Below are 25,725 nucleotides of genomic sequence, written 5' to 3' on the forward strand. Positions count from 1 at the left end.
AATTTATTATTTGAATAAATTGTATGTCTTTTCCTTGAAAATTGATTTATAACTATTTATATTTTTATAAAAAAAAAGTTACTACATTAATTAGATCCAATCTAACCCTTATATTACCATTTTAATTTGTTTCTCTTTTTTCTCTAAAAAATTCTTTATTTCTCCAATTTTTTAATCAAGTGATAAAAATAACAAAAAACGATAGGCCAATAACTAAACTTTCACTAATACCTAAAATTCTTTGAGGATATTATTTTAAGAAACCTTACGAATCTATTAATTGATCATATTAATCCTTCCCAACATAGTTTTTTTTGCAAAGCTCTCTATTTATACTAGTTTATTACCTTATCAAATTTTTTTAGTTATCTTTTTATATCAAGGTTTATTGGTTGATTCTATATATACAGTCTTTCAAGAAGCTTTCGACATGGTTAATCATAATTTATTGTACTTAAAATTAAAATTTTTGATATGTGTGATTTTATCTTATAATGGTTTTTTTCATACTTTTCTAATAGAATACCAGTTGTTAAAAATTCTTGACCACTTTACGATAAATTTTTTGTCATATCGATGTTTCGGATATTAATTGATAATCTTCTTTAGATCTTAGATAAATCAATTAATATTCTACTATTTGCTGATGATGCACAAATATTTTGTATTATTAGATCTTTAAATAATCAGATACTTTTACAAATAAATTTAAATAATGTCATTTCCTAATATGGAAATAATAACCCACCACTTATTATCAATAAATAACAAATGATATCTTTCATTTGAAAAAAAACTCTAGTTATGATCATTTGCACGCCACTTTTATAAAATATTTAGATGTATTCTTCGAATACAACCTTAGTTTTTAAATTAATCATAAAATGATCTTAATTAAATCTTATAAAATATTTAATTTTATTAATAGAATGACTAATAATTTTAGAAATCCATTTTATTTAATAAATCTTTATTGTGCTCTTGTTAAATCAAATTTTGAATTTGGTAGCCTTATATGGTCTTGTAATTAGGTATAACAATGAACTTGATAATATTCAATATACATTCTTGATTAAGTTATCCTATCTTATTAGTATTTCTCTCTCTAAAGATTATGTTTGCCTTATTATGAATTACCCTAAGTCTTGATATTCTGTTTGTTAGAGATAATTTAAATGATGTAATGTTTAATATTAATATTTTTAATGGTTGTGTTATCTGTTTGAAAATATTTTCTTTATCTGTGGTTTCTTAATTCTTTATAAACACACTCGAAAACTAGATTTACTAGTAATTCCTTTTTATAAAAAATATTTTGGAAATAATTCATTTCTATCTAGAGATTTACAGTTAGCTAATATTATATTCATCTATTTAAATTTTTTATGTTTTGTCGACAGATTTTTAAGTTCAAAGTATTACATTACTTAAGTGATCAACATATTTGTTAAATAATTTTTATTCTCTAAAATGTATATTTAAAATGTTTATTTTTCAAAATGTATAGATTTATATGTTTTTTATTTTTTAGATAAATTTTTCAGGTACAGATATAATTTATTTTGTAAAAGGGTATTTTGCCCATTAAAATAAAAATAAAAATTATATAAGCGGTGATATAAAAAAAACATGATATATATGAATAATTGAAAAACTCGATATTAAAAATTGTATAGACTAAATGAACGATTGAATGTGTAGTATCACATTTTAATACATGCAAAATATAGTGCATATACTTAATAAAAATATATCACTAAATCAGAGTTCTCTGTGGATAAAATGAATAAAAAAATAATACCCTCATACAAAAATCAACTACCTTCTTACACATTCCATAAAACGCCCACATAAAAGATTCTATCACATTGACCAATTGACAACAAAAAATATCTTAAGAATATTATTAAAAATCGCTAAATTAGTTTTGTGGGTAATATAAAAAGACTATTTTTTTCCAAAAAAATTGAGTTCTTGGTTCATGTTCACACACACGTGTCACGCGTCAGTATATGGTTCCCTCTTAGTTATAATTTTATTTCAAATCTACACCGTTTTAAATTCTATTTTTAGTCGTTGAGACTTAAAAGAATTATTATATAATTTATTTTGGACTGAACACATTTTTGGTGATATAAACATTTTAACATGTAAAATATATTGATATTTGATTTATTTATTTTTATTATACATCTCAACACACTTAAAAAAAATATATGATTAGATTGCATTGTGTTCTATAACTTACTGAAGGGTCATAACCTGGCTGGACAGAATACTGGCATAATAATATCACAATCAAAGTTTTAATTAATTATAAGTGTTCTCCAAAGTGTCTTTTTACTCGTCGACCAGCCAGTCGGTGTGTAGTACACTCATATAACTTATTGTGCAAAAGTCTATAGTACAGTTGTATCTAACCTAGGTCGTCATTCGGGTGATTAAAAAAACGTAAGCCACATATCATAAATGTTTTTGCATAAAGATAAAGATATTATTTGAGATATCATGTTGCCACAACCAACTATGAAATACAAAAATATTAAAGTGGTTATATTATACTAATTACCCAAGCAATTAGAAGTGTCTATCCACTTGTCGACTAACCAGTCTTTGTCACAGTTTGGGGTATTGGAGTGCAGGACACTAGTATAATCTATTGTGCAAAGAACTGAAATTTAGCTTGTATCTACCCTAGATCACTTTTTGGATGACTGAAAAGACGTAAGCCACTTGAAAATAGTTTAATGCACAGGACAGTTATGTTATTTAGAATCTCTTTATTGGTTTTACAAATTACAAAATTTCAAATACGTTAGTATAAAATACTACACGCAAGGTAAAAGAACATACCACATAAATATACAAAAAGGGTTTACATAAAATACCAAAAGAATATTAAATTCGATTTTTACCTTGAGTAGATTTAGTATAGAGTTGTATTAGAGAAATAGTTACACACGAGTTAATATAAATATATAAATCGTGTAATTACAAGTGAAAACATTTATTTATATAATAAATCTATAATAATACCTTCACTGAAGGATTTTTAGTAATAAAAGATTAAAGTGAGGTGAGTCATCGGAAATTGACTAACTAAAATAAATGCATAAAAATAAATATGATATTCACGACTCATATAATATTGTGTATACATTTTTGTGTAGGAGCTAAATAGTAACCTTTCGTTTATATTTTATCTTTACTCATATCAGATGTGCTTCTGCAGGCATACATACCCCGATATCCCTTTTACTTTCATTCCATTGTCCCTGCCCGATACCTGTAGTAACTTTTACTTTTTTTTATACCAAACCGAACCTCCTAAAAATTTTTGTTTACACTAACTCCTCGCTGCCCTTACATTTTGTTTATTATAAATGTTAAGCTTCAGCAAGAACCTAAATTTACAAGTCGCAAATGACATTACTGTAAGTTAGACATAGTTTCATTATCAATAAAATTATTACCTAAGTTCTAATAAATTTAGAAAAAAATTATTAAACTAAGTTAATAATTAATAAATATAGTACAATGAAATGAAAAAATTATAAAACACATAATAAAACTGAATTTGTTGGGAAATAAGACATTTTTTAAATATATCTTAAAAAATTAATAAAGCAGAATAATTAAGAAAAATTTAGTAAATCTATGTATGTAAAAATATTTAATAAATTTATAGTTTTAAAAAATGGTTGTTTTATAAGTTTTAATACAATGATTTCTTCTCTTATAAGATCCTTCAAAATTTAAGGGGGCTTTAAACAATCCAGCGAGAGACTTCATTGTAACCTTATTTTATTATTATCTTGCAGAAAATATAGAATTCAAACGAATATTAAAAAAGTGTTAGTACTCACGGGTTTAGAAGAATGAAGTGGCCGCTGGAAGAATCTCTCTTATAAGTACTCTCTACAATGGACCACTCCAAGTTTAGTTCTTGCGCAACATCTTTTAGTTGTTCATATGCATCCTCTGTCATTTTCATTGGTAAAGGACAAGATTGTTGTTCATCTCCCACTAGACACTATTTATTGTAAAATAAAAATCGATTATGTATTAATTTTAAGTTAATAATAGAGGTATATTATTTTTCAGTTAACAGATTTTCATTTTATTTTTAGCTTCGATGCGAAGCAGAGAAAGTATTAATTTTACTATGATGTGTTTTTTTTTTTTTTTATGTCTGTTGCCACTTTTTCTCAGCTCTCACTGGACCGATTTCTTTCAACAATATGTCAAAAGATCACAAATCGTATCTAGTTGAAGACATTACCCTTAAAAATTGAAAAATTTTCCCTCGTTCCCCACAAATGGTGGAAATATCCAAAAAAATTACAAATTTAAAAATCGGTAAATTTTGTCATTTTTTTCACTTTTTTTTCTTAAAACTTCCATAACTTTTTCAAAAATAAACATAATTTTTTTTATACTAAAACCTTAGATATTTCCCTTTTATTTGATATCATTTTTTTGAATATCTAACACTTAACCTGCTCATTGGGGGGGATTTATAATAGAAACTTTTTTACAAAAATTAACTTTTTCAACTTAATTTTTCAAAATGTTCCGGAAATACTGCGTCCTTTAAACATATATCAAATTAAAGCTTATTTTATGTACTATAAAATGAAAAAAAAAATTTGTCTCGACAACCTATCTTCTATGCGAAAATGGCTACCGTATTCAAAAATATGCTATTTTATTATTAAGGTTAATGTTGCTTTTGTAATTATCCATCAATTTCTTAGAATTAAACACTATCTACAGATTTGAATCGAAGCGTTTCTTATGATAGTGATTTTAATCACTGTCAGATTAAATCTATACTGGATCTATTGCAACGTCTCCACTATGCCACGACCTCACTGTGCTACCGTTTTTTTTACTTATAATCAAAAAGGATTTTTAAATTTTAGTTGAAACATACGATGAAAAAACATCCTCGAGAAACATTTTCACAATTTTTTATTTCTTCTAAATGTTCCGCAAATAGAATTGGATTTTTCAAAGGGTCTTGTTCGCTTCCGTAATGCATGTCGACAAATTCGACCTGAAAAAAAGATAAATTAAATAATAATTGAAGATTTAAATAAAATATTTGTTTATTGAAAGCTTAAAATATTTTAAAGAAATTTATAATTATATTGTTGTATAGCTATTTTTAAATAACTTAAAAACTTATTGAGGAATTATACGAAATGATGATTATGAGACTTCTAAATCTTGTAATCTAAATCTTCTAATTTTATTTTCTAAAATTATTACACATACGTTAGGATTAGAAAAAGCTTAATAGTATTAACCACATTAGGTCTAACTCTTGTTGTGGTTAAGATGATAATAGCGTTTTTTTCTCATCTTCCCTAATATCAGAAATGTATGTTATAGTACATTATTATAAAAAATTACATAAAAGTTACACTTCATTGTGAATACATTTCAAATGAATGGAGAGCTAATACCAAAAAAACAAAACATTTTAGTACCAATTTTAGGTGAATTATTAACTAAAATCTTGATAGAGCATGATTAATGGGGACTTAGTCTTTTTGACCTATCCTGGATACACCACTGATTAAATCTTACATTTTTTAACTAAGACTTGACTTCCAAATTTCTTTTAGTTAGCCAATTCTTAATAACTAAAATTTTTTTAAAATTCAAATGGCTTGACGAATCTTTAAAACATTATCTATCTGGTATTTTACCCTAAGGTATAAATGACTCAAGTTTATAATTTTAGAAATTTAGTACGTTATTGATTTGAAATATAATGATCGGGCTGGCCTAATTGGTAGAAACATATGCACGGTATCCTGGGTTCGATCTCCATGGTACTAAAATTTTTCTTGTGATTTTCTTATTGGTGGTATCTGATCTCTGGTGCAAGCCAGCATTAATAACTAGCCAAGAACCATTTTTGACTCCTTAACATGTGAAAGATTGCCACCACTCTGTAGCATATTAAGTTCGGGGAGTAGATGGATGTAAAACTGATCATTATTAATTTTACAACTTTTCATTTTGTTTTATTTTTTAGATAAAATTGTAAATATAACTTTTTTATGGATGACAAGTATGTTTTAAGTTAAACTATATTTTGCAAATATATACAATGTATCTACTATATATGTATATTCTACGATATAAATATATTTATATCTAAATATAAATAATATAATATAATATAGATAATATAATAAAATAATATAGATATATTTATATATAACAATATAAATGATTTACGAGTGAAATTGTTATTGGAAACATAATTTCGTGTATACCAATATATATTTAAAGTTAATTGCGAAAATTTATTTATGTGTCATTCATTTTACTAAAGTAATTAATGAATAATAATTACAAATTTAGAAAATATCTATATCAATGAATAATCAATTATTTTGTAAATTGACAAGATTTTTCATATTGTTTTTCTTTATAAACGATAGTGTTACGAGACATTTAACACTTATTAGTTGTACCATAAACGATTTTCTTTGTAAGTAATTCAAGTCACGTTTAGTTGCACAGATTCAATTAGAAGTTTTGTGATACTCAGAAAAAAACGAAAGAGGTAGTTACGATAGTGAGATAAGCTCACTTATAAAAACGAAAAGATAAATTGTCCAAGTCAACCATAGGTACTAAACGCATTACAAATGAAGGAGAATTTAATACAGCCAGCTTATATAAGTCAATCTCATATATTTTTGTCGTAATAATTAAAAAAACTATTAACAATCATACTTAAGAAATTTAGTAAAGATTATTTTTTGTCTCTTTGCAATTTTATTTGACTTAAAATACTTTATATAAGAATAATGTGAAATCATTGTCCATGATTAATTAATGAACGTGACCACCATCAGTTCGTTAAACAATAAATATTTAGGTAAGGGAAAAACACTTATCTCTCAACGTCTAAAAAGCTTTACGGATCTATTTTAGCTTTCATTATAATTTATGTCCTTTTTATATCATAAAAATTTAACAGTTGGTGAAGAATACTTAATGTATTATATATATAATACTTCTAATATCACCATAATCCAAAATTGATACTGTGATGTTGCCAAAAATAAAATTTCAATTTGCAATTTTAATTAATTTTTATATGCTTAATTTAGTAAATATTTAGTTTCGATGTGAAGCTAAGAAGGTATTGTTCTTGTGACGTTGTGCATTTGTTTTTTATGACAGACCATAAAAAATCTCAGCTCTCTCTCTGTCAATTTTGATGATCAATACGTCAAAAAAACCGATTTTAATTTAGTTGAACTTAATGTCACTAAGTATTGGAAGTGATTCCTTAATATCTCCACAAATAATAAGAGTGTAAAATTCATTTTAATACTTTATTTTAGTTATATTTTACTGTGTAATTTGGTAAAATTATATCACTAAAATGAAACATTTTTTAATGATTATTACATTTATTGCTAAACCAATTTTTGGAGTTGATTTCAAATTTGAAATCACGTTTAAGATTATCACTAACTAGATAACAAGTATTTTAATAAAAAAAACTAATTAATAACAAAAAAATGTTTTATTAAGTTATTATTGATTTTTAAAATGTTAAGAGCAATTTGTGTAAAATTTCGATTCGAAATGTTATGTTTAACCAAGTTTTTTGGTCCTTTTAAGTTGATTTTTATGAAAGTTTATAATTTTAAAACGTTAAAAATTTATAGTAACTATTTTAGCTGAGCTTGTTAATTTAGAAATGATATTATTAAATAGAACATTTTGTGAGGAATAAAAAATTTGTATTTTTTTTTAAATTGATATGTGATCAGTAACTTGTATATTTACTATTAAAAGTAAATTTATGATAAAAGTTTAAATAATTCGTTAAAGCCAATATTTTTTTGTATTAATATTGAAATAAATAATATCAATAGGATCATAGTAATCATTTTCATGAAACTCTTAGTGTTGAAATAGATGTTACATTTGAAATATTCAGAATATTATTAATTTATTAATACATTAGCACATAGTATATTTTGTTTGTTACGTATTTTTTTAATAAAAATATATTTATTGATTATTCCTTTATAATCTAATAATCAAACATAAATATTTGTTATATAATTAGAAGGATTTTGTGATTATTTAGTCCATATGCTAAACTTTACCACTGTGTTAGACTAGGACAAAAAAATTGGATTGAGTTTTCAACGATTTGTTTTTTTTGTTGTGATTTAGTAAAACTAGGAGATTTTAGTCTATTATTTACATAAGGATATTTAAAAGATAAATTAGTCCTCCCAATTTTTTCTATTTAGTTATCTTGCAATTCGAAAACCAAAAGATTGCATTATACAATGTCCATAGAAAATAGAACATTTAAATTTTTGTTTGATGATTTATTCTTAAAAATGGTCGAACCAATGTAGTTAGAGCGCATTAAGAAATAATAGATTACTACTAATTAATATTCAATGTAATTTTTGCAAGATAACTTATGAGTGATGATATTGAAAAATAATTGTTCATTTATTGGGTTTTAAATTGGTATGAAATTCATAACGAGATTTACCCAAACAATCCCAAATCACAAACAATAATTTGGGATTTTTTCCTTATTTTTATTATTATTTGTTCATATGAAATTCTTATTTTATCATAATTAACGTTTAACAATTTTATGATATTATTCTTGCGGTAACCACAAATTCTAGGCTGGATTCGTGTATAAGGGAGAAAGATAGATATAAAGTAAGAATAGGTACTTGGAATATTGGAACATTAACTGGTAGAAGTAGAGAATTAGTAGAAGTATTGAAGAGGAAAGAAGTTAACATTTGCTGCAGGAAACTAAATGGAAAGGAGAGAAATCGAGGGAAATAGGTGAGAGTTATAAAATAATATATTCAGGTAGGTCTAGTACAAAAAATGGTATAGGGATAATAATGGATGAGGAGATGAAAAGTAAGTAGTAAAAGTAGCTAGAAAAAGAGACAGAATTATAGTCGTAAAATTGATTTGAGGAAAAAGTGCTGAATGTAATAAGTGCCTACGCATTACAAGTAGTATGTGATGAAATAGACAAGGAAGTGTTTTGGAGAGATATGGATGAGGTGATGCAAGGGGTACCTGCCAATGAGGATGCAGTGATAGGTGGAGATATGAATGGACATGTAGATAAAGAGAGGAGAGGATATGAAAGAGTACATGGAGGGTATGGTTTTAGTAGGAAGAAAGAATCCTGGATCTCGCAGTATTGTATGATCTTGCTGTGGTTAATACTTATTTTAGAAAGAGGAAAGGACATTGCTATAACTTATAAGAGTGGGAGGAATAGATCAAAGATTGATTATTTTATGTGAAAGAGAGAGCGTAAAGCAAGTAAAAGATTGTAAAGTTAAACCAGGCGAGAGTATAACTACACAATATTGACTGCTTATAATGGAGGTGTGGTGCACCCAAGAGAGAATATACAAAAATAGAAGGAACGCGGGGAAAAAATCGAAGATCCGGTGGTGGAAATTGAAAGGGGAAAATGAAAAAGAGTTTGTAAAGACGGTTAAAGAGAGGACGGTGTGGAATGTCGAAGGAGACATAAATGATGTGTGGAATATATTTGCTAGTTGTGTAAAGAATACTGCAAAGGAGATTGTTGATGAGAGTAGGTGTAGAATGCCAGGAAACAAGGAAACCTGGTGGTGGGAGGAGGATGTTCAAAAAATCATAGAAAGTAAGAAAAAGCAGTTCAAAGTATGGCAGAAGAGCAAAAGGAGAGAAGACTGGATGGAGTATAAACGCTTGTGCAAAGAAGCCAAGTGTGCAGTAAGTAAGGCGAAGTTTATGAGGTATGATGACTTGTATGATAGGCTAGGAACAAAGGAAGGCGAGAAAGAAATCTATAGACTTGCAAAGATAAGAGAGAAAAGGTCTAAAGATTATCATTATATAAGGTGTATAAAAAGTGTTGATAATTATGTACTCTCGAGTGATGATGATGTGAAAAAAAAGTGAAAAAGAGTATTTTGAAAAATTACTGAATGAGGAATACCCAAAAGAGACATTAGAGAATATCTCGTGGAATGAGGGACTGGTAGATTTAATTAGTGACAAAGAGGTATGGGAGGCTGTGGCTTAAATGAAAAAGAATAAAGCAGTAGGATCAGATGAAGTGCTAGTAGAAGTATGGAAAATATTAGGCGATGTTGGCATAAGATGGTTGAAGGAACTTTTAAATAAAATCTTATTAGAAGGGAAAATTTCAAATGAATGAAGAAATAGTATTGTGGTGCCGATATTTAAAGGTAAAGATGACATACAGGAGTGTGGAAATTATATAAACATAAAGCTTATGAGTCATAGTATGAAAATTTGTACTCTATATACTCTGTCTTACTTCTACTTATTCTTAAACCCTTTTCTTCAAGAGCTGATCTCCATACCTCTAGCCTTTGATTTATTTTCTCCTATTAACACTATATCGTCAGCAAACAACATGCAACACGGCACCTCTCCTTGTATTTCTCTAGTAATTTCATCCATCACTGTAGAGAATAAGTAAGGGGTTAATGCAAAACCTTGGTGTACTCCTACTCTTACCCGAAAACCTTCTGATAATCCTACGCTTTTTACCCTGGTATAAGTGCCATCATACATATCTTCTATTATATTAATGTAGGATATATATAAATAATTGAAAAATAAATTCAGTTCTGAATACTTCAATTGTAGTATCTTTTTAAGTACTAAGAGTTATATAGAAATTATTACTATTATCGCAATTTAAATGATTTATAACAATAAAAATGCAAAACAAATAGTGATTATGAGCTTTTCTTATAAATTTACTGTAAATAGTAATTATGAAATTTCAGGATTGAATATTAATCTTAAAAATAACATTTTTCAATTCTGATAAAATTTTCTATCTATTGTTTTTATATCAAACGTGCAATTAGAGCTAAAAAAATGTATGGAAAAAGTCCTATTTTTTTTAGTACAATGAACTTTAAAGGATCAAAAAAATAAGTTAAAAATGATATTTTGAAACGAAATTTTGCACGGATTATTTTAAACTTATTATAAATCAAAATCAATAATAATTTGAAAAATATATATATTTTATTGTTTTTAATATTTACTATATGCAATACTATATATATCAAAAAAGAGGTAGTAGAAAAAATCTAATTGCAGGAAGTAGGAGTGGTTGTTGCTTTTGGAATAATTCAACAATTCTTTCTTAAAATTAAACACTATCTATAGAGTTGCATAGAAACGTTTCTTATAATAGTGATTTTAGATATCATTTACATTTGTCTCAACTATGCCACGCCCCCACTAGGTTATTTTTAAAATTAAAATAACTTTTTTTTAATTATTCATAATTATTTTATTTAAACAAAAATTATTATTATAGTTTGTTATTATAAATAATCCCCTCAATATATAATAATTAAATAACGTTTTAATAAACTTTATTTAATTATTATATATTAAATAAACGTCCACCTCCACAGAAACGAACAATACTATTTTTTTATGAAAAAAAATTGGCTAAATATTGTTTCAAATGCAGATTTTTTTAAATTAATTTATTAATAATTATAATGTAATCTATAGACAGCTAATCAGCTGTATACATATTGAACCCAACCAACAGAGTTGTATAAAATACTTTTGTAAATGGCCGTGGAAAAAATTTAAAATAATTAATCTTTTAAATAATAAGTGTATTTTCAAATGTAAACACTACAATAAATTAAAACTTGACCATCATTGAATCTATGCAATATGTTATTATTTTTTCGACTTAAACTATAATTATAATATTAAGTAAAATACTATCATTTCACTAAGCTGACGTTATAACAGATAATGGCAATAGTATAAAGTTGACAAAATTTTAAGTACTGTGTCACGACCCCAACGTGCTACCATTTTTAATTTAGACTCATGATAGAGTAGTTTTGTTATAAATATTTTTTGTTTGACCAATTTTTATTTCCAAAAAGTTTTCAAGCGTGTTTTTGACGTTTTTAGGAAATACAACTAAATTACTAAACTGTGAGTGAATTCAATTATTCATTTTAACTTTGTCCAAGCTAAATACGTTTATCAAATGATTGATTTTTGTAATAAGAATTAATCAATTTAGAGTTGGACATTCAATTTAACAATTATTCATGTTAAAAACTATGCTTCTATTAATTTACTCATGAACAGTGTAAAGTAGTATAAATTTATTCATAACGTAATTTAATATTAGCATGTTTTTTTTATTATAATATTTGTTATTATAGTATAATACAATGTTATATTTTAGTTCTGTTGAGTTAAACTCATATGAAATATAGATTTTTTATAATTACGGCCAATCGTTAATCATAGAAACGAGCAACGTCGCTGTGTCTGTTTTGAAAGCTACGTATAATACCATTGTTGTATTGACAACAGCAGTATTATACACTTCGGCCATTTTCTATGTTTAGACAACAAAGAGTAGTGCAGAAAGTTGATGAAATGGAAGGTACGTTAAAAATTATAATGGTGTATTAAAAGTAAAAATCACGAGGTCTTATAAAAATGTTATAAAATATGCAAATAGATTAATAAAATTTGCATAGGATTTCTTAACATTTATTAAACAATTTTTCAAAATTTTTATATTCAAGTATCAAAGTTTTTAATTACTGTATTCATTTCTGTAATTAAATAGTATAATATCAGCCAGATAAAATAGTATTAAATGTTTTTATAGTTTATAAAAAAGTTTAAAAGCATATAACAGCTTATTACTAGAATTTCGAATATAAAACATAATAATATTGGAAATTAAAAAAAAAAGTATTATTTTTTAAAATTAAAATGAACGTTTAACTTATTAAAAGGATTTATAGTATCGATTTAATTGGTTTGTTGAATTTTGTTATGAAACAATAATATAAAATGATTACGAATTTTGAGCTCTGCAAATTGTTAAAGAATTATTCAATTTTAATGCGTTTTTGACAGTTCAATTTTAAAGAATAGATCATATATTTTGTCAAGTAATAGATTATAGGAGAGCTTGATAGGAATTTATGTCAATGTGCGTATGGACAAGACAACTAATAGATTATTGATTAAAATTATTTTTATGTAATCCAAAACTACAAAAATGATAGATAGTGATAATAATATCAACAAAATAAGAATAAAATAGAAATTCACTGAGATAAGTAGCTATTAGATCCATTTTTACGTTAAACTATTAACATTTAACATTTCTATAAAATATCTTATATTTAAAATTTTGCTTGAAAAAAGATTTACATGACAAAGTAAAAATGTATAAAAAGTTATGGATATTGTTTGAAGAAATGTATGAACAATAAAAAATACTAGACATTAAGTTTAAAAAAGTTTTGTATGTATATGAAAAAGAAGGGAGTACTCTAGAACACAAAATTTTTATTGAATACACATTATTGTATTTATGTGAAAAAGTTTATTCATACTTTGATATTAAGGTTTTCTTAGGAGAAATTCTCTTAAAAAGTAAAAAAAAACGTAATTTTTATTTTTGGCAATCGTTTTACAGGGAATGAAATCTTTGAACTGTTTTGAGTGAATATTCATGTCTCAAATATAGTAATTGAATGATCACATACTTTACCTTTGCAAACTTATCTCCTGTAAATTTCTTACTTTATCAAATTCTTTAGTATCGCGCTTTAAAATGCCATTCTACTTTAAATTACTATAATACTTTCATATGCAGTCTAAGATGGAATGTGATACGAAATTCCCTTAATACAGACTTTTTCACAAACTAATATGGTGTATGGCTTTAAAATTGCATAACTATACTAAATATGGTGTTATTTTGTATAATTATTGACAACCTGTTATTATGTAATGTACATTTTTATTTTTAAATATGATAAATATTAGACATTTTCTCAACATATTTTTGATCATAAAGCAGTCAATAGATAAATTAATATTTCTGGCTAAACATTAATAGACCCAGATATATCTTGTAAATATTTTTTAACATTTTAAATTTGAAAAATGGTAAGTAAAAATATTAAGTACAGTCGGGATCTAACGTATTGGAGTTAAAGCATTTTTTCAAATTAATAATCTTTTAGTTTAACCAGGCAAATTTTTTGCCTAATAATAGAATACTGACTTAATTTTAAGTTATTTAAAAATAAAGCTTGTTTTATGTAATATATGATTAAAAATATGGTCTTGAAAAATGGTAACTTGTCTTCTATGAGTAAGAGCCTATTAGGTCTAAGATTATGTAATGTTTTGTAAATATTATACATATTTTAAATTTCCTCAAATATGCATGGAAGTGTTTTGCGAAAGTGATTTCATTTACTGTTAGATAGCAAACAATACTAACTTTAAAAAATGCTTCATTTCCACTACATTAATTCCAAAAAGTAAATAAATTTTTAATCATATATCACATTAAACTTTTTTGTATTACTAGTTAATATTAGATTTAGGTGATTTTTGGAGCACTAAAGTATTCATTATTTTTATTGATTACAATATTGTAGATTAAAAAAATTTATTTAAAATAATTAAATATAATTATTTAAAATATTTAAGAAAACTATAGTCTTATGTTTTAATTTCTTCTATAAGAAATCTTCTAAATTAAGTAAAAAACTTCAATTAGGTAGCAATTTGCGACTATCGTATGTACATTATATTAACATTTTTAAAAAAAACTAAAAACAAAAACAAAAAACTTTCTTGTACACAATATTTCATTTTAAGCTTTTTCAAAAACAAAAGAACAAACTCTTACCAATATAACATACAAACATAGAGTTATTCCACTTATTCTATAAATCAAATGTATTATTTACACTTTTAAATATTAGGAACTTTTCTTTTTACTGTCTCGGAATTATTATCGGAAAACATTTAAATTTTATATTTTAATTTAGTTGTTTTAAAATGACAATAAAAGTCTGGCAACGAAAAAATTATTATAAAGTATGAAAATCAGCGAATAATTAATCTTCAAGTGAAATTCATTTTTATTTATTTATTCATATTTAGTGATTTGAAGACTTAAAATAATTTAATTACACTATTGATTGAAAAAGATTATAAAAAAATAGATTGTATGTCTTAAAATAGATCAAACTTACATAACGAAACCTCAGTAAAAATTGATATTTCACAACATTCATTAGGTTTTTGATAAAGACACAATTTTAATTTCAAACTTGTCTAAGTATAATTCTTACTCTTTTTTTTTCTAACAATTAGCTCAAAATTTTTATTTAGAATAATATTAATTTGCATTCTTCATTAGCTAATAAGTAAAAATTTGTATATTATTTATTAGATGATCTAAGAAATATTTCAAGTAATAATTTATACAAAGAAGTTCACTTGGGCCACACAAGCAAGTATATATTTTTAAATAAATAATAACAAATATTATTTATTAGATAGCTAGAAAAAAATTATACACACAAAAATATTTTATCGAATCTAAATGATTAAGAATAGATTTATATTAATGAATTTATTAGTATATTAAATTTTTTAAATTATATCCTGTTTTTAAAATGAAAAGTAAATTATGATATAAAAATATTTGTGCACAGGTTCAAATATAGGGTTTCCCTTTCGATGGATTAATTTATTTATAGGCATTAACTTAAAAAAATAATAAAACAAAGATATTTAACATTTTTGATACTTCAGAGATTGATCAGTTGTTAATTTTATAAGACATTTCTTGCTTTTATGTATAATTATTTAGCATTGTACTTTTTAATTACATAGTATTTATGATTTAGATATTTCCTAGTCAAAATTCAATTGACGAATTCTCTTTGCCATACTATGTTTTTAGTATTCATTCAAGTACTATCTTTTTGTATTTGAACTACAAAATGTGTGCATTAGATGATTCTAATCTTTATTTTGTCATTTCTCATTAATATCTTTTCTATTATTTTGATATTATCGTCTTATTTGATAATTGTTTGGTGTGTCTTGGTATTTATCAAATAAAACCAGATTTTTTCTTTAGTACTTTTCAATTTTTATTGTACATCTTTAATAAATATGTAAGAAGAACATTTCTTATTATCAATATGTCACATTTTCTTTTCTTTTTTTAATTTATGTTAAATGGAATCTTTAGATAACATTTGTAATGTGATGTAAATTTTTAATGATTAATAACTAATTTAAACAGTTTTTATCAAATTTCAAGTCAATTGTGTAGAGGTAATGGTGTTCTTTAATTGATTTTCAATACTAAAATTCACTATCTTTGTATTGTAGAGAATAGACGTTTTCCTCAACACAGATACCCAGGGGAAATTATGCGACATTGGTTAGTAGAGGTAACTAGTTTGTCAGTTTTTTTGTATTTCACCTTAGAAAATATATTATTTTGTGTAGCCGGAATAACTGATTACTTTATAAATCTTTGATAAGATGAGATGTAAAAAATTCACGAGTTGATAAGAAATAGAGGTTTTCGAAGTAATTTTTCGGATAATGTTCAGTGTCAATAAATAAGAAAAATCTTTTTTTAAATCATACAGCATATTTTATGTATAGAATATACAATGTCTGAGTAAAATTTTTCATTTAAAATTTATTTTGGTTATGTATATTTTTCTTATGTTTCCTCATGAAGAAAAATGCTTTATGGTCAAAATATTCAGAACATAAATGTTTCAACTCTATTAAATTTAGAGTAATTCAATCGGTTAACAACTGATCAGATTAAATAAAAATATTAATTAAATTTCAACATTACAGTAAAAAGTATAATATCATCTATGTTTAATAATTAATCTAAAAACAGAAAAAAAACTATTTTTCATACAATTTTTGGATACCACAGTAAACATTTGTTTATAAAAAAATTGACAGTAAAAATATTTTTGAAAAATTGCGTCATATTTTTAATTAATTAATTAATTGACTTTGACTGCTGTTCAGATAGTATAGCTCTATAGGAAGTAGTTTTTTGCTTAAAATTATAATATAGTAATTAGAAACACTTGAAGTGGATAAGGTCTTGGTGAGTTTTTAAAAAACATTAAGAAATGAAATCGAATCATATGCATCCGAAGTTTTGATTGACGAGTGCTTTCAGAAATTTTAATGTGTTTTCGATAGACATCAAGAGTATTTTGTAAGTAGTTAGTAAACAAAACGTCTCATGTCTTTACAACACATGTTAAAAAATCAACAAATGGAGTTAGATTTCCAATATAATGTATAATCAACTGAACATTTACTATCCTAGAAATTTGTCTTATACTAAAATTGGTATTACTACAATTTATTTTAAAATACCATTATAAATTATTCAAATAATCGAATTCGTGCTACACTAAGAAAATCTAAGTAAACATTTAATAATAAAAGATTTTCTGATATTTAATATTCTAATTAATAACATTTTTCATGATTAATAATTCATGTTATAATTGTAATGTATAACATTTTTAAAGTCATTATTTAATTAAATGTTTGAATAACATATACTGATTCTAAAATATAATAGCAATAAACATTTTTATGATAATTCTCTTTTGTTTTTAAATAATTGTAGCTGTATATTACACTATTTAAATGATCTTGGATTTTCAATTTTCGGATGTTCAATTATTAAAAATATGAATATACTTTTATAAACATCATTTATAAAAGTATAATTTTCTTTTTGGTAGAATTTTTTTTTATTGTGCTCGATTGATGTACTTTTTGACACCAATTACAGAGTTATAAATTACTATACAGGTAATTAGATATAATGACAGTAATTTAAAGTACCTAAGATGTATTATAAAATGTATATATTTTTCTTTTTATAATTATTATTAAGCTTTTTATATTTTATAATTAAAAGGAAAACTTCCATTAATTATACACATTTTTTTAGGAAAATTTACCTTATAAAACTATACAATGTAAAAACTTTTAGAGCAAAAGGCTTCTTAAGAATATTTCTGAAAAATTACTTTTGAGTAGCATAGAGAAAGAAAATATCGTTGACCCATATTATTTCTTTAATCTTTTTTATTGGTAATTAAAAATTGTTTTAAGAATATTGTGTTTAATTAAAATTCAATTTTAATATACGATTTGAGCAAATTTATTACATTCAAATAATAATTTACAATTTAAGTGCAATGAATATTTTTCAGTTATATTACATGAACTCTAAATTATATGAAAATTAGCATTCTATTTACAATTAAGTTAAATCCACAGGATGCGGTAGTAAATTACTAATTAGTATATATTTTTAAAAATAAATTAAACTGAATCTAATCAATAACGGTAAATAATCATTACAGGTCAATAGTTTTACCACCACCTAAAATAGTAGGGTGGATTTTAATTAATTTGAATTGTTTTTAATCATTTAAACTTTTGCACGATTAATTGAAGTTTTGATATTTGAAGTATTATAATACATTTACTTAAAGAAAACTGTAAATAATTAAGAAAAAGTTAGTTACTTGCAAATTTTGTTTATCAGTTTACTTATTTTTGTTATATTTTTAATAATTTTTTTGAAGCATGGAAATTCAAATTCTAGTGTAATCAAAGTATTTTGATATATCTAAGATGCATATTTAAATGAAGCACTGTTTAATCTCTTGATAGAAAAAGTTGAGAAATATAATCAAAAAGATAGTTTTTGTGTACTGATGGAATAATAGAATGAAAATCATATAACGTTATTAAACAATCAATCAAAATGCAAGCCCACGCTCAGAAAATAAGTATTAAGTCATTCTAAGTGCATTTTAAAAGAAACAAAATATATATTATGCGGTGATAGATTTGATCATAAACGACAATAGTTATGTATTATTCTATGTGGCTCGTGATTCTTAATATAGATATAAAAAATGTTCGAGGTTAAAAAGAAGCACCGTTGAAATGATCACCATAAAATGTGAGCAAATATTATGATAATTATTTAAACAAAACCGGATATTATGTACAGCTATCCAAATAGCTGTATTAGCAATTATGTAGTTTCGGATTCATGAAATACTATTATCTTATGAAAAAGCATAGTTATTATACATCATTCAGCCATTCGAAAGGATTATTGATCGACAACACGATGGTGGTGAAAATGGTGACCTAATAATGTGATTATTGTCCGAACAATAGTGTGCGCTTTTGTTACGGCTGGCGGTTAGCCAATCAAAAAAAGCCTTTACGCATTTAATCGGGTTACTAACGCGTGATCACTATAAAATGCCCGTGATGACTGCGCGAGTTCATCCCTTTGCCCAACTTTCTGATGATGGATTTCATCATGCGAGTAGTCTTCAATGCAATTACGGTATTTTTCACTCTCCGTTCAGAAATCCTTTTTATTCCTATGGCGCCTTCTTTTCGACAATAGGCTCCCTAGTTTTCAAACTGTATTACATTACTTGAGGCGTACTTCCGGACGATGCTTTTAATCTTGAAATCACATTAATATATTTCCAAACAACAGCAGTGAAGTTGCTGTACCTTGCGACGTAACTATGTCTGAAATTCATTTTCAGCGAAATTATATTGGAAAATATGTAAATAGATGAAGAAAATCCGTGTAACGCAGAGTTTTAACATTGCTTGAAATTAAGAAAACTTTCTTTATGCTCAATCAGGTTAGAGATTTATTAAGTTAGACACATTAGACGATTTTTATAACGCAACATAAAATTACTTCATTTATAATTAGATTGTATGAGGTTCTATTGACTTGAAAGATTTATGTAAAAATTTCAAATTTGAACCTATTGAAAATTGCAAGACTGAAATCCATAGAAACTTTAAAACACGACAAAAACATCACTAAAATTGAAAAATCAATATCCCTACAGAATCGAAATTATTAAAAATATAACACCAAAACTGAAAAAATCATTCGGTTCCTAGAGCTGAATCATGCTCTAGAGCTGCAATCATAGGTAGACTTTTTTTTAAAATTCTATATTTTAATATATGTTCGAACAATATTAAATGTTCATTTATTTATTTAAATGCATACTTGAATGCTTTTCTTTGTGTTCGTGTATATTGTACTTGTTGGAAATTCAAAATACGTATTGCTTTGTTATTATAGGTTTTCTAATAACTCTTATTATTATTATATATTATAATTTTTGTTGTATACAAATATAATTACGGTGAGAGAACAATCAATTTAACCCAGCTTTATTAGTATCTATGATAAATCAATGAGATCAATTTGTCATTATACACTATAGTGGACACACATAATCAAATCATCACACTTACATTAAACTATTTAGGCTATTTAAATTATTTTTAGAATTATATTATATTAGTCAAGTTAAAATTTTCAACTATTTATTGCAAAACTTTGGAGATAATTATCATTAACTTTTAATTATTATTTTTGTACATAGTGATAATGAATACAGATGAATACGTAGCTATTTATTAAATATGTTCATAATTATTTTTTGTTTTAAAAACAACTATGGTTAAAATTTCGTAAAAGACACTTCATATATGATTTATAATACGAATTACCATTTAAAAATGATATTAACTTATTCGTACAAATGGACGAATTAAATATTTATTGAGTTTTACAAAAAGTTTTCGATACAATTGTCTAGACATTTTTTTGTTAAAATTATTAATGGAAACGAATTAAATTTCTAAACCTAATCTTAAAAGCATAAAAATGTGTTAAGATAAAATGAATTAAGTTAGAATGTTTCTTGTCGAAGTTGGACAGTAGTCTAAAGCTATAGGGATACGATGAATGATAATAAATGGGTAACACAGCTTGTCGGACTAGCTGCTAAAAGCTGTTCCGTGTTCTGTAATCTCTTCTATGAAACAACAGCTTACTAATTAATTATAGATTTTAGAATACAATATGCATTATTCAAGACCGTTACGCCTCTGGTATAGGACAAGTGATCACACTATTAAATTAATAATATATTAAAAGGTTCAACCAGGATTCTTAATGAAATAATTATAAGACATGTATAATATATAATTTTATTCGATTATTGAATTTTCATAATCAACATTTTATTCAAAGCATTGTACTTGGTCAAAGATCCTTAAATTTTGCAAAACCTAGAATATTTATAATACGAATACTTTAACCGGTTAAGTTATACATAATTTAATAATGAAATAATTTCGTTATCTATTATGAATTAATTGTTATTAGACATATTTGGAAATTTTTTAATTTAAGCTTTTTAAAGCGGATCTTTTTATTTGAAAACTCTTCAAAGTATTCTTGTATTTCCATTATAGTTTGTGCAAAATTCATATTCTACAATTTTAAACGAACGTACACACAGCGTGTAAACTATAAAGTACATTTACCCCGAAAATGTAATCAAGTTTCAGATCACAACGAAAACATTCGAATTGTCTTTTTGACATCACACTAAGTAATGTTTTTCAATATTGAATGCAAACTTACATTAACAAGACCAACCACTGGAATAATATTTGTACATCAATTTCTAGCCTGAACTAGAGCTAATAAAAAAAAAAGATAAGACTTCGTGTTTACTTGTAAGTTATTTATTTATGTTTACAAGTGTATCCCTATACCCAACACTGGTAAAACTCAAGTAGTTAGCCTTTGAGAAATGTTTCTTGGGTTTATATGATAATCTAGACGACCATCGCTGCCAACACAGTGGGTACGCAAAGCAAAGTTCAGCAATGGAGAAGAAATACGATTTTATGAGTAAGCAACAAGGATGCCGAAAGAACTCGGCAAAGTCAAAAAGAAAAATAAATGATAGAACACAAACGACAAGCATTTTTGTTGTTTGATTTATTAAAGAGAAATGAGAACGCTCCTGAAAGCATCGCTCCCCACATTTAATAAAACTCGCAGATCTGTAACTTTGAGTGCACGCGGTGAGTTACCTTACATATTTTTTAGTTTTTAAGTAGAAAATAGTGACACTAAAAAAAAATTGAAATATTTCTCGTGTACTGCCGTATATGAGGAAAAAGTTGTGTGAAACTAACGGGTTTTCCGCTGAATACTTTTAATTTATAATTAGGTACAGGATGATGGTTAAAAAAATTACTTTTTTAGTACTCCCTTTACGACGTATTAACAAGTTTAAAAATTATTTTAAGTATCAAAAGTTGTGGACGATCGGATTTGGAATAACGTTCATATTTATTATATATTATTTCTTGGTTATATTGTGCGAAAATAAGTAAATGTTTATATGATGTATTTTAAAATCCGTTAAAAAAAACGAGGCCGAGTGAGCAGCCTAATAAAATATTTGATTAGGTAAGTAAACAAACTTTGCTGATTTTTAAATGTCAGACTTAGTGCGTATATTGTATGTGTCAAAGATATGTTCATTAATTCGACATAATGGCTTTTATGTGTCATGGATTTATTTTAGTATACAACGAAACGCTTTTTAAATTATAATCCCACGTTTTTGATAGTATTGAAAGCAAAATTACAGTAGTCATACATTAATGTATATATATTTATATTTGTATATAATTATAATATGGTCGTATAATTTTCTAAAAATTGTATTTTACGTCATTTGTTATCTGCAAATTTGTCGTTTTTAACTAAAATTAATTTTTTTATTATTATATATACATGATATATTTAAAACAAAAATCTTAAAATTTTCAACGATTTTTCTTCCAACTTGGATTTAGAAACGATTTCCAAATCGAATACATTTAATTCTAATCTAATTATATATTTGTCATTATCTTAGAAATTTAAGAGGGACTTAGAATACCTAATAAAGATATATTTTCTACTTTATCGTAATAATATATTATAAATTTATGGCTTGTTTAATACTTAATGCCACTTCAGGATGATTAAGAAATATATACAAATTCTTAAAGTTATAAGTACTAATTACTACATCGATTATCAATTAAATGTTCTTACCTCCAATCCTGTCGAATCGTACATGTTTTGTAAATCTGGTCCAACGTTTTCTAAAATACATCTCCGTTCTTCTATAAAATCTGAAAAAAAAGATGTATTTACTTATAAAAATACTTTTATTGTTATAATACAAGAGCTATGATAGCTATAATTCAATTAATTCATATATACACAGAGTAAATGATTTAATATAATTTAAAGATGAAACTGAGGAATGAAACTCGTAACTTTAGATATGAACAAATTCAAATTCACTAGAATCGGTAATTTTTTTTATGTTGAATCAAAATTAAATGTTCATAAAAATGTATTATATTTTAATAGTTATTACTCAGTTCATAATTATTTTTAAAAAAACCATGTGCATTTATTAATAAACTTTTTGGTTAGTAGCACACATCACTTGGGATTACGCGTTAATTTCAAATTAGTCAAACTTGTTAAAATTTCAATTTTTTTTGATAAAGTTTTGAAAAAGTTTTAATAAGGAAAATACATTTTTAGTCATATATTTAATATTTGTGCATAGAAGATGTATATACAGAGTGTATATATCAAATGTAGTTTTACATATTATATCATTTAATACGTCGAAAAACTTTTTTTAAAGAACGAGGGTTAAAACACTTAAAAAGTTACATAAAAATTTACTATTCAATATTCATAAAGATTACACTTCTTTTGTTCTATACAAAAAAAAATTACAGATGAATGTTAAAGCCAAATCACATGATTAAAGTTATCATTTTCTATAACAGTTATAAACCTCCGTCCCTCCAATTTCTTCAAAAACAATCAATTGTACAATTCTTCGGTGTAATGTTGAGCGTCATTTGTATTAGTTGTTACGCTCAAATTGTACTGACAAACTCTTTTAATTTTTTTTATAACCCTTTTTTTAAGTTTTTTATTTACTTTAGTTTCAGACATGGTTTTTTGCTAGAGCTTAAGCCTTTTTTACAACTACTTTTAGTTATTCTTTTGCCTTTTATAGTTCTTCTTTCATAGGCGTAGCTGATAATATAATTGAACACGTTTCATACGTTTTTAAGAAGTTGATGATTTCGGTTTTGAAATTGTAATTAAGTTTTCCAAATTAATAGCTTCGTGGTAAGTATCGACCAAATCTGATGGTGAGTTAAGTTGTTGGATAGAAACTGTAGTTTTTATTTACATCTGTTGTTTCATATTAACTTGAAACATAAAACTGCTCTACTTCTATAGCGTCCTTTTGTCGTTCTAATGCCAACCTTCTGATATTCTTGTGCAGGAACAAAGTCATCAGTTTTAAATTTATTAGTATCCAAGAGGCAGATTCCGTCACTATTAAGTCCAGGTATCATTTTGTTTATTGTAGCAACATTTATTTGAAATTGAATCTAAATTATACGTTTAATTTAACAAACGTACAAATTTATAGCGACAAAATTTTATATTTATTTTTCTACCAAAGTAATTGAAACAATTGTTTGTACATCAAAGTTAAAAATTTTAAATAACACTTGAAATTCAAGCTGATGTAAGTAAATGTAATTTATATTTGAAATTTTTAGAATGAAGTGATATACATTTTCCTTTTTTCATTAAAAATTTAAACTGTAATTTCCATATTTCAAGTATATACATAATTGAAAAAGGTACATATTTGTTTGTTAGCTATTCTACAGGGAATACGTGTTATTGTTTGAATATGTTTTTTCAAATATAAAAAATTATTTTTTTTAAACTTTATTAAAAAAAGCATTAAACGCAACAATTATTTGTACAATTTTACCACCAATTCTTAGTAATTGGCAAAAAATAGACCTGATATTGTGAATATTAAATAAAAAAGTTTTTCATTATTACGAGCTAAATTATTAATTTAAAAACATTTCCTCTCATCAATGATGGCTACAATATGTAACACACAGATATGTTAAATAAATTATTAATGTTATAATGATAGGAGGAAATTTTTTTTTCTTTTTAAATGAAAAGTTTATTATAGTTATACAGTGGATTAAGAATATACACCTTAGTGTGAAAGATCATGATGGTATGAAATTTCTCTAACTTTAATTAGCTCAAGATCTTTAAGGTCTGTATAGTTTAACCTAAATACATATTGTTATTGTTAGGTTTATTAAGTATTAATGAATAATTAAACTTTTGATTGTATTATCCTGGTTAACCAGGTTAAAATACAAATTTGTATTTTGTGAAGGACAAAGATTATCAATTAATTCATGGTTTTGGTCTGATGAGGTACTTGAATAAATTAGATTTATGCATTTATTCAATTGACATCACCCTTAAAATAATCCATTTTCATACGAATTTAGTGTGTAAGATATGATTCGGTTCATATATGTTTGGGACACGTTCGTTCGTTTGTTATTTGGGTACTATGAAATATAACAGAACGTTACATATTATTGTTCACATCACGTCCTAAGTTGAGTTAGAACACCTAACCATTATATATTCTCATCAAAGACTGTATGGCAATTTCTTTTTTATGTAAAAACATATAAATCGTATAGATTTATATGTAGAAGTTTTATTCGACTAAACTCTAAAAAGCAGTAAAATTTACTAGATGATTATATTGATATATTACTATAGCGAAAGTATAATAAAATTAAAATATAAATTATCGAGAAAAATGTATATTTATGGTTTATAATTTTTTATAACTCAATGATTTTAAATCTTAAATATTAGGTATATTAACCTAAATCATAATTTGATAGTCCTCGGGAAATTTTTAATCGTAGCAAATCTAAAGTAATGAAATTATT

The 25,725-nt window shown here is 25.0% G+C and overlaps 1 protein-coding gene across 2 annotated transcripts in view; it reads right to left on the minus strand.

Moving 5' to 3' along the window:
• Positions 1–25,725, minus strand: part of LOC126906152 (protein qui-1) — a 79,913-nt gene that overhangs the window by 7,723 nt on the left and 46,465 nt on the right. Inside the window, exons 3-5 of one of the 2 annotated variants that reach the window (XM_050686471.1) lie at positions 22,943–23,022; positions 4,937–5,059; positions 3,867–4,033 (exon numbers count right to left, since the gene is read on the minus strand). In XM_050686471.1, coding sequence (XP_050542428.1) covers positions 3,867–4,033; positions 4,937–5,059; positions 22,943–23,022 — 370 coding nt within the window. The remainder of the gene's footprint in view (positions 1–3,866; positions 4,034–4,936; positions 5,060–22,942; positions 23,023–25,725) is intronic. The other variant, XM_050686472.1, reaches the window with a different exon arrangement.

Source organism: Daktulosphaira vitifoliae, unplaced genomic scaffold (assembly GCF_025091365.1).
Source record: "Daktulosphaira vitifoliae isolate Bord-2020 unplaced genomic scaffold, ASM2509136v1 Scaffold_4, whole genome shotgun sequence".
In the NCBI taxonomy this organism is placed as follows: Eukaryota; Metazoa; Arthropoda; class Insecta; order Hemiptera; family Phylloxeridae; genus Daktulosphaira; species Daktulosphaira vitifoliae.